At 50.5% G+C, this 9,906-nt stretch overlaps 4 protein-coding genes and 1 pseudogene across 4 annotated transcripts; 3 read left to right on the forward strand and 2 right to left on the reverse strand.

Annotated features, from left to right (window-relative positions):
* Positions 1-334: 334 nt before the first annotated feature.
* On the reverse strand, positions 335-957 carry Pfdn6 (prefoldin 6). Its single transcript, XM_003741611.2, has one exon. The coding sequence runs from the start codon at positions 894-896 to the stop codon at positions 477-479; it is 420 nt and encodes a 139-aa protein (XP_003741659.1). The 5' UTR covers positions 897-957; the 3' UTR covers positions 335-476.
* A 274-nt stretch (positions 958-1,231) lies between these two features.
* dj-1beta (class I glutamine amidotransferase-like superfamily protein dj-1beta) lies at positions 1,232-2,424 on the forward strand. The gene is made up of 5 exons (XM_003741612.1): positions 1,232-1,423; positions 1,564-1,662; positions 1,789-1,845; positions 1,961-2,107; positions 2,233-2,424. Exons 1-5 carry the CDS (start codon positions 1,244-1,246, stop codon positions 2,395-2,397), a joined length of 648 nt encoding a protein of 215 aa, XP_003741660.1. The 5' UTR covers positions 1,232-1,243; the 3' UTR covers positions 2,398-2,424.
* Positions 2,425-3,205: 781 nt separating this feature from the next.
* On the forward strand, positions 3,206-3,843 carry LOC114828124 (ubiquitin carboxyl-terminal hydrolase isozyme L3-like; the record flags this gene model as incomplete). Its single annotated transcript, XM_029110984.1, has 3 exons — positions 3,206-3,454; positions 3,564-3,740; positions 3,820-3,843. Coding segments are annotated over 3 exons (450 nt in total), but the record flags the coding sequence as incomplete, so codon positions are not given.
* LOC100901968 (pancreatic triacylglycerol lipase) lies at positions 3,782-6,168 on the reverse strand. The gene is made up of 7 exons (XM_003741613.1): positions 6,058-6,168; positions 5,745-5,950; positions 5,475-5,672; positions 5,223-5,334; positions 4,429-5,083; positions 4,130-4,303; positions 3,782-4,017 (listed from the first exon to the last, which is right to left on the reverse strand). The coding sequence occupies exons 1-7, from the start codon at positions 6,125-6,127 to the stop codon at positions 3,927-3,929; spliced, it is 1,506 nt and encodes a 501-aa protein (XP_003741661.1). The 5' UTR covers positions 6,128-6,168; the 3' UTR covers positions 3,782-3,926.
* Positions 6,169-9,106: 2,938 nt separating this feature from the next.
* Positions 9,107-9,688, forward strand: LOC100902833 (BUD13 homolog pseudogene; annotated as a pseudogene).
* The last annotated feature ends 218 nt before the right edge of the window (positions 9,689-9,906 follow it).

Below are 9,906 nucleotides of genomic sequence, written 5' to 3' on the forward strand. Positions count from 1 at the left end.
GATGTCTGGCTGTATCTGGATTGTTCTTGGAGGAATCTAGATTCACGATACTCGAACTCCTCCGACCGCGGAATCTCCGCAGCTTTTTCTAGAGATGCGACGCTTCCCTCGAGATCATCCTTCGAACATGATCGATATGGTCTTCAGACCTACCCTGTACTATCGGAGAATAGATACCCTGTGTCATTCTCCGAGGAATTGGGACGGCGGCGGGACACCATCCTGAAAACCACTGCAAAAGGACCTCGAGCGAGGAGTGGTAGAGAAAATGCTCTCTACGGAGCCTCTCTCGGGCTTCAGATCAACTGATCTCGACAAGGGTCCAATGAGCTTAGAGCACATTATGTCCGAAGTGCAAGAATTCATTTATTGGGGCGATCCTCAGCTTGAAAAAATAAACAGTTTCTCGACGGGAAATCTCAGCCGCGCTTTCGGCGCGAATCGCAGGAGTTGCTTCACAAGAGCTGCCGACCAAATCACTGTCCACTATTCGACCCCGCTGCGTTGCTCAGCTCCATCCTTCTGTCATTAATAGTCTTCTGTAAACTATTGATGATGTCTTTCTGGATTTGAGACTTCTTCCCGAGGTCTTTCAAGGCGTTCTCCTGTCGTTTCAATTCACCGTTGATGTAGTCGATTCTCTTCTGGACGTTTTGCTTCGAGTCGTCCAAGTTCTGTGTGATGAGGACAGGGCCGACGAGTTTGAAGATCTTCGAATCGGCACCGACCATGCTCAACTCTGAGTAGACCGACTCGTTCTCAAGGAGTTGAGCCTCCAGAGTTTGTCGAGCTCCTCGCGCTTTCTCGAAATTCGTCTGCAAAGTTTTGTAGGACTCCACTTCGTTGATCAACTTTTTGTGTAAATCCTCCAGCTCTTTCACTGCTGCCGCCGACATTTCGCACCGTGGGATGAAAATCAGTTGCTCCGAAATTGGACTTCTCTAACTCGCGTGTTTTGACTGCAGTCCTTCCGACGTTTAGTTCGATCCGCTATTTAAGGTGGGCTCGTCTTGATTGCGGAGCAGGTCCAATACTGACCCATCTTGGATGGGTAGCGTCTCATTACATTCCAGATCCGAGGAGGATATCAATTAGTCATGAGAGGAGCAACTCCTTGGATTAGCGTCCGAGTATCCTCTCCTCAACCCGTTCGCACCACGAAGGCACCACATGAGCGCGGAATGAGAGCGGCTCAGACAGAGTCGTTCCGAGAATTATAAAGTGTTGGAAGCGGCTCAGTTGAATGTATCTGCTTCGCGCTATCTCAGGCATCCGGAGGAACGACCTCTGCGTTCGTTTATTGAAGTCTAGGAGTTTCTGCTGCACCGCCAAGATGTCGGCTCAGAACGCTTGCGTTCTCCTCGCTCATGGATCCGAGGAGATGGAAGCTGTCATCGTGATAGATGTCCTGCGCAGAGCCGGGGTGAGAAACCTTCACCCACGAGGACCGCGGCACCAGTAATATTCATTCGGGCTGCTTACCGCTTTCCCGATGCCGATCCTCGATTCCCTTGCTCTCGGCGATGCTCGTTTTTGAAATCACAGGACGACATTCTTCCACAGCTTAAAGTAACCGTCGCCGGCGTGGATGGCACTGAACTGAAGTGTAGTCGCGACATCGTCATCAAAGCTGACAAGAGCTTGGAGGATGCCCGCAAAGAGGCAAGTTAGATCGCTCTGACAATTCAATCGCTTTCGGTGCTATCAATGATCATTATCCGAAGCGTCCAGGATATGCAGAAGGGAGGCAGCCCGTCCATAGGTCAACGGAGCATTCTTTCTCCGCAGAAGTTCGACGTCGTGGTGCTACCCGGTGGCTTGAAAGGCTCCGAAACTTTCTGCGCGGTGAGTACTCGAGACAGTCATCCCCTGAATGTTCAGGAGCTCAAAGAGATAAAACTTGCGGATTCATTGATCAACTCTTGTGGCGGCCTCCTAACGCGAGAATTCCTGTCCCAAGAATGCCAAAGTCGGAGAAATGCTAAAAGAGCAAGAATCATCTGGACGGACCATCGGAGCGATCTGCGCTGCACCGATGGCTCTTGCAGCTCATAACATCGGCAAAGGCAAGAACGTCACAATCTACCCATCGATGGAGAGCAAAATGGTGAGACATCCCTGAGCGTCTGATGCTTCGTCGGTCCGGAAAGTCGAGCTTCGACTCTTGTAGACCGAATCCATTCGATTCTCTTCCTCACATGTCTATTCCTTTGCTCTTCATTTCATGCGAAGGAGGGATACACTTGCAAAGAAGATCGCGTCGTCGTCGACGGGAAATTGATCACATCTCGGGGTCCAGGAACAGCTTTCGATTTCGCATGCACCCTGGTCAGAGAACTGCTCGGTGCCGAAAAAGCGCAAGAGACCGCGAAGCCCATGTTGTACGAATTCAAATAAATTCATCGTTCTAAAAGTTCCTGAGAATCGAACTTGACTTTTCATTTCCACCGCGAGAAGGCCGGCTCTGTAGTTCTTTTCGAACTTCTTCCGTCCCCCCCCCTACCTCCCGGCCGGATTGCGTGAATACGGTGACTTCATTCAAGCAGGCGAAACTCGTATGACTCTTTTATTTGAGGGGGTCGAAAACATCGGAGCCTGATAGAAATGAAGTCTTGTTCCGAGAGGAACTTTGCGGGAGATCGAATCCATGGCGATCCTTCAATTATTGCCCACGTCTGAGCCCCTCCATCGAACTTGCTGGAAAGCTCAGTGGTCACACGTCGGTACGGTCCAGCGGTCTCACGCATACTTCATCAGATATCCTCGCGTTGGGGATCAAGGATCGGCGGAAGAATGCGAAGCTCACATAACTCCTTCGCGGACCCTTGTAGCATGAGCTCACAGCTGGTGAAGGAGTGAAGCACGCGCTCATGATGTCGAACTCTCCCAGCACTACCCAGACGCCCCCCTCTCCATCATACAAATCATCGGGAGACGTCACCTCAGAGGGTGATTCCCCGTCCCCGTCCGAAGAGGAATGAGACTTTCCCTGGCACGCCATTTCGTGAGAGATGCGGTAGAACTTGCTCGCGAAGCGAGTCACATTTCCGAGTGAAAATCGAATCCTTCGTAGTTCTCCCACCGAGTCATCAGTCAGGCGTCGAGGAGAATCGGAGGGTTGAGTTCTGCTAACCTGTCATCTCGGTAAGGCAGCCCCGAAGTCTTGACAAATTACATATATCCAAGAGCTGAGCGTTGATGAAAATTTATCGACGTTTTCGGCCTCGAAAATGAGCTTCTAGCCAAGGTTTCGCGGCCTGTGGGAGCATTGCTGCTTGTCTGTCCCATGGGAGGCACCGAGCCAACCCTTGTGGAGGGCAATTCAGAAGTGATCTCCATGAAAGAAACTATCGGGAATGCTTCCGAATGCATGGGACTCCTACAAGCAATCGAAAACTTCCAAGCAACATACAACGAGAGAAGTGCTTCGGATTATGACGACTGCCAGAGGAAGGTCTCCTGGAGAGATGCCGAATCTTCCGGGAAACAGCCGTTATTTCAGCGAGGTTCGTTCAGCATATTGGGAATGTTTCGCTGTCGGGGACGGGAACCGCTCTCTTCAGATTCATGCCTGCGTCGCCCGGGAGGGCCAGACTTCGACACCGAGCCTAGAAGAGAATGTCGATCCCCATTCCGTAGCTCTCGTGCCAGTGGATGATCTCGTCTTCGAGCTGGGCGGTTCGAAAGATTTCCCCCCCCCCCGGCATTGGTCCTCAGACGAGGAGAACTCCCTGAAGAGTGTGAGTTTGCAAAAGTTTTATGCGAAGGATACCCGACGCCCTCAGTTTCTTCAAATAATAAGAACGCTTTATTCTCCAGTCATTGGATTCGGGGGAAGGCTAGATGTCGAAGACGAAGATTCGAGTCGCGACATGTCCTACTTCCCTACACGTAGCTGCCCTGATTGTACCACGGAGATTTTGCCCCTAACAGAATTCCTCCGAAAGTTTGATCGTTGAGCGGCTCTCCACGGCACTGGTCTTGGGACAGAACATCCTGCTGAGTTTTTTCAGATCCCTAGACAAGAGATTGATTATATTAGGAATTTCTTGATCGGATCAACGATAGATCATGAATCATCTGATCTGATATGGCGGCAGGGATTCGGTTCATCGATCGTTTGTCTCACATCCTCGTCGTTATGGCCGTCATCGGGGTGAACTTCAGGTATTTCAAGACGAGTGGGGGCGGGAAAACGAAGTTGTTGCTCCGATAGGTGAGCGTTATGTGAGTCACGCCTTCGAGAGGGGTGTCTGACGTTATCAGGTATCGGTACGCCGCCCCTGGTGTGAAGTCATCCCCGCTGAAATGAAGAGCAGAAACGAGATATTTCAACTATTTCTCGGCGTCGAAAGTATCGGGACGTCGCTTACGGGCTTTTATCGAAGATCCGAGCCATTACGATTATCGGATATGACAACAACTCACTTTTCTTGCCTCAGCTCAAAGCTGCGTGGTTTCTCTCCCTCCATGTTGATAGTGATCGCAACCTCACCCGACACCTCTCGAGCATACTTGTTCTTCGAGTCCCTCAGCATCTTCAATTCGACATTGTAGTGATACAGGCAGAAAGGACTCGTAGGACCCGTTTTGAAATACATACGGACAGTGTCGTTCAGCCTCTCCGTGAGTTCACGTTCGTTCCCTCCACCATCCAAGCTCATGACGGCACAGCGAGAACCATCGCTACCACAGTCGGAGCAGTAACCTCTTTCGAAGACCTCATAGTTCTGACAGGCGAAAGCGATCGGAAGACATTTCGAGTTGCTAGCCGAGTTTTCAAGAAAGGTGGTCACGTAATGGATTGCGCGCATGTGATTACAGGCTCCGACGATTCTCAGGCCCTGGAAAATGTTTTTGTCCTTGAGTTGGATAAAGCGACCCTTCACGTCGCAGCCCGGCATTCGTTGGCCGCCGTTGGGATAGAAATCCACGTCGCCCACAGCAAGATCCATTCCGAGACCGAATCGAGGCACGAACGAAGTCGAGTCCGTATGAACGACTTCAACGAACTGAGCGTCGGTTCTCGAGAGGCGCGCCGGCGGAGGACAGAACTCGAAGAGCGGTTCAGCAGGATCGAGAGCTGCGTATAAAATTGGAGTGAACGTTCAAAACTTATATTCTGTTTGATCCCAAGAGCCCACCAAAAAGGAACATGCATCAATGTATCGTCTTCCGGTCATCTAGAGCCAATATAAGGGACGTGGGCCTTTGGAACTCACAGGTTATCCTCCCCAGAGTTCCGTTCAACCATTTTCCGGCGTAACCAACAATGTGTCCACCGAGACTATGTCCGTATGCGTGCACAGAAGATGGGGAAATTCCAAACGTATCCTGGAATGTAGAAGAGATGGAGATATATGCTCTCAGTGCGATTTTAGGGCGGAGGCGGAGTTTCCGGGTCGAGTTTCTTTCGGGCACGAGCGATCCATGTATCGAGAGTCCAAAGTGATACATATTATGATAAAGTATACCATCAATTTGGAGACGAGGAGCCCAATCTCGGCACCGACAACTCGAGTGTTCACTGAGGCCTTCGTGTAAGGCAAACCATTGCCCCCGGTCCAGTCCACGAGGATGACATTGAAGTCTCCATTCCGCAATAGAGCGTCTTTCATGAGTATCATCCATCTCCCTAAGAACACATTGTCGGTCCAGCCGTGTACGATTATCTGAAGAGGTTCGTATAAATTTGAAGAAATTCGCGAAGCGAAACCAGAGCGCTGCAGGTCACTCGAACTCACCATGGTGCGTCTCGAAGCATCAAACGTTGTATTTCGGAGGGTATCCGCTTTGATTTTATACCCCGGTATCGTCTTGGCATCGGTGGAATCCCGAGAGTAGAACAGAAACGAAGTATTTATCGTTTCTCGAGAATCGGGCGACGGATTCAGCGGTCTCTGGGGACAGTCCCTCAGCGGAATGCATCCCAACTCTCCCAAGCAAACCTCTGAAAAATCGAGGTGATGTGCATCACGGAAGGAACTATGAAAACAAGAGCTGTATCGAATTGAATCGAGCGTCGGAGTGAACTTTGGACTAGAGCGTCGGGCATACGGTCATCGCTGGCATACGCCGTGAAGGCACGGGCGCAGAGAACCGCTAGCACGAGAGCCTTTTTGGCCATCGTGCTCGCTGTCGAATGTCGATTTCTCGAGGGGATTCCTTTGTCATAGTGTGCAAAATCTACGCGAGACGTGTTATCGAGGGATTACGCGAGCCAAAGTAGGGATTTCCCGGGAAGTGAGCAAAGTTATCCGCATTCACATTGAGTCAATTTCGTCGATCCACGACATTGATCCACGCCTTGAACGCCTGTGGATCAACGCGAGGACCAGCGGCCACAACATATGTATAGCGATAGTTGAACTCGGGATCAACGAGAGATTCCAGCTCGTGTTCAAAGGGCGTGGGCCCGATCCCTGATGCCCTCAGAATATGCAGGCATCTGGGCTCTATCCCACTGGGTAAACAGGCTCCAAGCATCTGTCTTCGTGAGCAAGGTGAGGAACAGTGCCCGGAACATTGGACTCTGGATGCGTGTTAATTCCCGGAAAAAATCGCGGCTTGAGGGAGAGGATGTGTCGCGCCAATTCCAAAAAATAGGTTTCAAAATCATAGAACTCGACAAACGAACTTCGCCGGCGCGAAGACAACGCCGTCGAGGTAGTTCTCCGTCGCGTGTTCTTCGCATCATCAAAGTCATTCCTCGGCTATCTTTTCCACCGCAAACTCGATTGGCGAAACACTATCAGTCACGGTGAGACGATACACATTCCGGAACTGTGTTCCATGTATGGATGCTGAGAATTGCCCACTTTCCTCTGCTTGACGAGCTCTCGGGTTGCTGCGTCAACAGGCATCTAGGAACCCATCACGAAGTTTTCTTTGAGCATCGATGGCATTCAAAAGGCGGGATCAACACATGGGTCCTTTCCTGGAAGCCTACCGAAATTACGAGCTTTTAAGGAACCCATCGACTCCTGAGTGCCGGAACCTTCAGCTGCGCGAGAAAGCGCTCTCATGTATACTTGTCGACCTGAACTTGCAAAGAGTGACCGCGCAAGACATATAGCAGAAGATTGGTTCCGACTGTATTGGTTCCGAAATGCCGACTCATTCTTACGCTAGCAAAGAAGAGCTCATCGAACTTGAGGGTGAGAACGATGGCCGAGTGGTCAGTGCGCTATGGTGGCACCGCCATAATGCGGAGGTCCCGGGTTCAATCCCGCGGATCATTTCGTGGTCATTGTTGAAATGAACGACAGTGAAGATGGTGAATCTCAGTCCCCGTCTCAGTTCGACCCCACATCAATCGAAACTTCACCCTCATTAATCAAAGAAGCATCTATCCTCGTCTACAGTAAGACCTCGCTTATCGCGACCTCATTCATCGCGACCTCGCTATATCGCGTTTTTTTTCCCGAGAATAAAATTATGGAAACGAAGAATCGCCGCGCATACTGCGAGCAATGCCTGGCGTAGTCGTTAGAATGCACGGAGAGGTGCCGCCCGAGGTTCCCGAGAGATTGATGCGAGCTCTGAAAGTAGAGACGGCACCTCAGTTGGCGGGAATAATAGAGTTGGACTGATAGAAGGAGCCCTAATTTATATGTAGTCTATGAAGCGTACAGTCTCAAGAATTGTGCATTGTGACATAGTAGCTTACCACAGAGACTGGTTGTTCATGAAGTAAAGGATAGCTCTTTGAACAATGATTGTCCTCTATTAGCTGAGAGCGTTGGAGCTCCAAGTCGGAATACCACATCCCAGAATTACCGAATCCTTCTTACCAGCGGGAGATGTGGACGAGGGATTAGATGTACTCGGGGTTCTTAGAAGACGAGGGTCAGGATGAGACGAGGATCCGGAGTTACGCATACAGTAAGACCTCGCTTATCGCGGTCGATCGGTTCCGGAGGCTTCCGCGATAAGTGGGAATCCGCGAAGAAGGATTCGGTAATTCTGGGATGTGGTATTCCGACTGGTTGGGTATCAGATGCCCGACTCTCAGATGCCCGACTCTCAGATGCCCGACTCTCAGATGCCCGACTCTCAGATGCCCGACTCTAAGATGCCCGACTCTAAGATGCCCGACTCTAAGATGCCCGACTCTCACATGCCCGACTCTAAGATGCCCGACTCTCAGATGCCCGACTCTCTGATGCTCGGTTTTCAGATGCGTGGCTTCTCAAGCACCGAGCGCACGACGCCTTTATAGGTGCTGACGCACGTGAATGCTTCGACGTGCAATGCAGGCTCCAGCAGCAGGAAGAGAAGGATCGAGCCACTATGCTGCTCCTACGAATTGGCCAGGACCCTCCAAGAAAGCGTAAAAAGTATGAGAAACTGAACAAGACGCTAATGAAATTTGTACAGCAATATGAATCCAACGAGATCACTCTAATCGAATACGTCCACTCTGTGGGCTATAATTTGCACAATTGACTCAGGTAGGCTTTCTTGTTCCAAGCGTACTCAAGTAGCCTTTAGTTGCGATAGGTACATGATGTGACACCCGGATACCAAATGGTTCAGAGCGAGGAATTGTGAAAATAAAGTAACCGCTTCTCCCTGAGCAAGAGGGAGGAACTATATCGATTTCCAGGCATCCGAAAGCCCGTTATTAGAGAGTCGGGCATTAGAGAGTCGGGCATCTGAGAGTCGGGCATCTGAGAGTCGGGCATTAGAGAGTCGGGCATTAGAGAGTCGGGCATTTGAGAGTCGGGCATCAGAGAGTCGGGCATCAGAGAGTCGGGCATTAGAGAGTCGGGCATCTGAGATGGTACCCTCCCGCTTCGTATACGCACTCCGAATCCGCTTCCTAGAATCATTAGCACCCCACATCTCAGAACTCGATAGATACGGTCAACCTCAAGCATAGGTACTCTCCTAAAACCCTTACTCCAGAAATACGTATATAAGAACTTGTAGACTAAGAATAAACCACTGTCCGCTATCCTGTATCCTACCATCAATCCCTGTGTATTTCATCACTACTTCTCGTGCGGTCGGAACCTCTACTCTCGATCAGTGCCAGCTCCTGACTAGGGCACAAAAAGCTTGGAATCACAAATTCTGACACGTTATCAGCCAATCAATCAGTATGTCACGGCGTCCTCGGAGACGCGAAGCTGTCGACCGCGAGATAGTTGCGTGCGAGGTCGTCGACGGACCGCAGGTTCTATCGTTGCGCCGAAGCGGCAAAAATGAGGAGGAGGCCGCGGCGAAACGAGAGCAGGCTGAAAAGGAAGCGCGACGGAAGGCTGTCTACGACCAGTGGAAATCTGGGATCGTGCAACAGCAACAGAAGCAGTCTTTGGTGGAGGATATCGTGAAGGAAGCCAATAAACCTCTGGCGCGCGCCGCAGACGATGCCGATCTGGAAGAACGATTGAAAGCGGTAGCCAGAGATGGTGATCCTATGCTTGCCTTCTTGAAGAAGAAGAAGTCATCCCAGGCAGGACCGAGCAGACCCCGGTACAGTGGACCTCAACCCCCTCTGAATCGCTACAATATATGGCCGGGATATCGCTGGGATGGGGTGGATCGCTCTAACGGTTTCGAAGCGAAGATGATGGCGATGAAGAACGAGAAGATTGCTAACGAAGAAGCAGCCTACAAGTGGAGCACAGAGGACATGTGAACTCTTAGAATTGACTGGAATTGAGAAAAAAATCATTATACATCTGTGCATATCTGTGTATATCTTCGTGCTGATCAATCACGACTTGATTGATGACTTGATGACTTGATTGTGGACTTGATTGATGCATTCAGTATCTCGACGTCAGACGCATCCAGCCATTGGATCCTCGACTCGGGAGCCTCGAATCATTTCTGCGGGTGTCTTGAATCATTCTCAGACTATGAGATGCTTCAGACTCCGCTTGAAGTACGAGTTGG

This window comes from Galendromus occidentalis, unplaced genomic scaffold, assembly GCF_000255335.2.
Source record: "Galendromus occidentalis unplaced genomic scaffold, Mocc_1.1 scf7180000077189, whole genome shotgun sequence".
Lineage (NCBI taxonomy): Eukaryota > Metazoa > Arthropoda > Arachnida > Mesostigmata > Phytoseiidae > Galendromus > Galendromus occidentalis.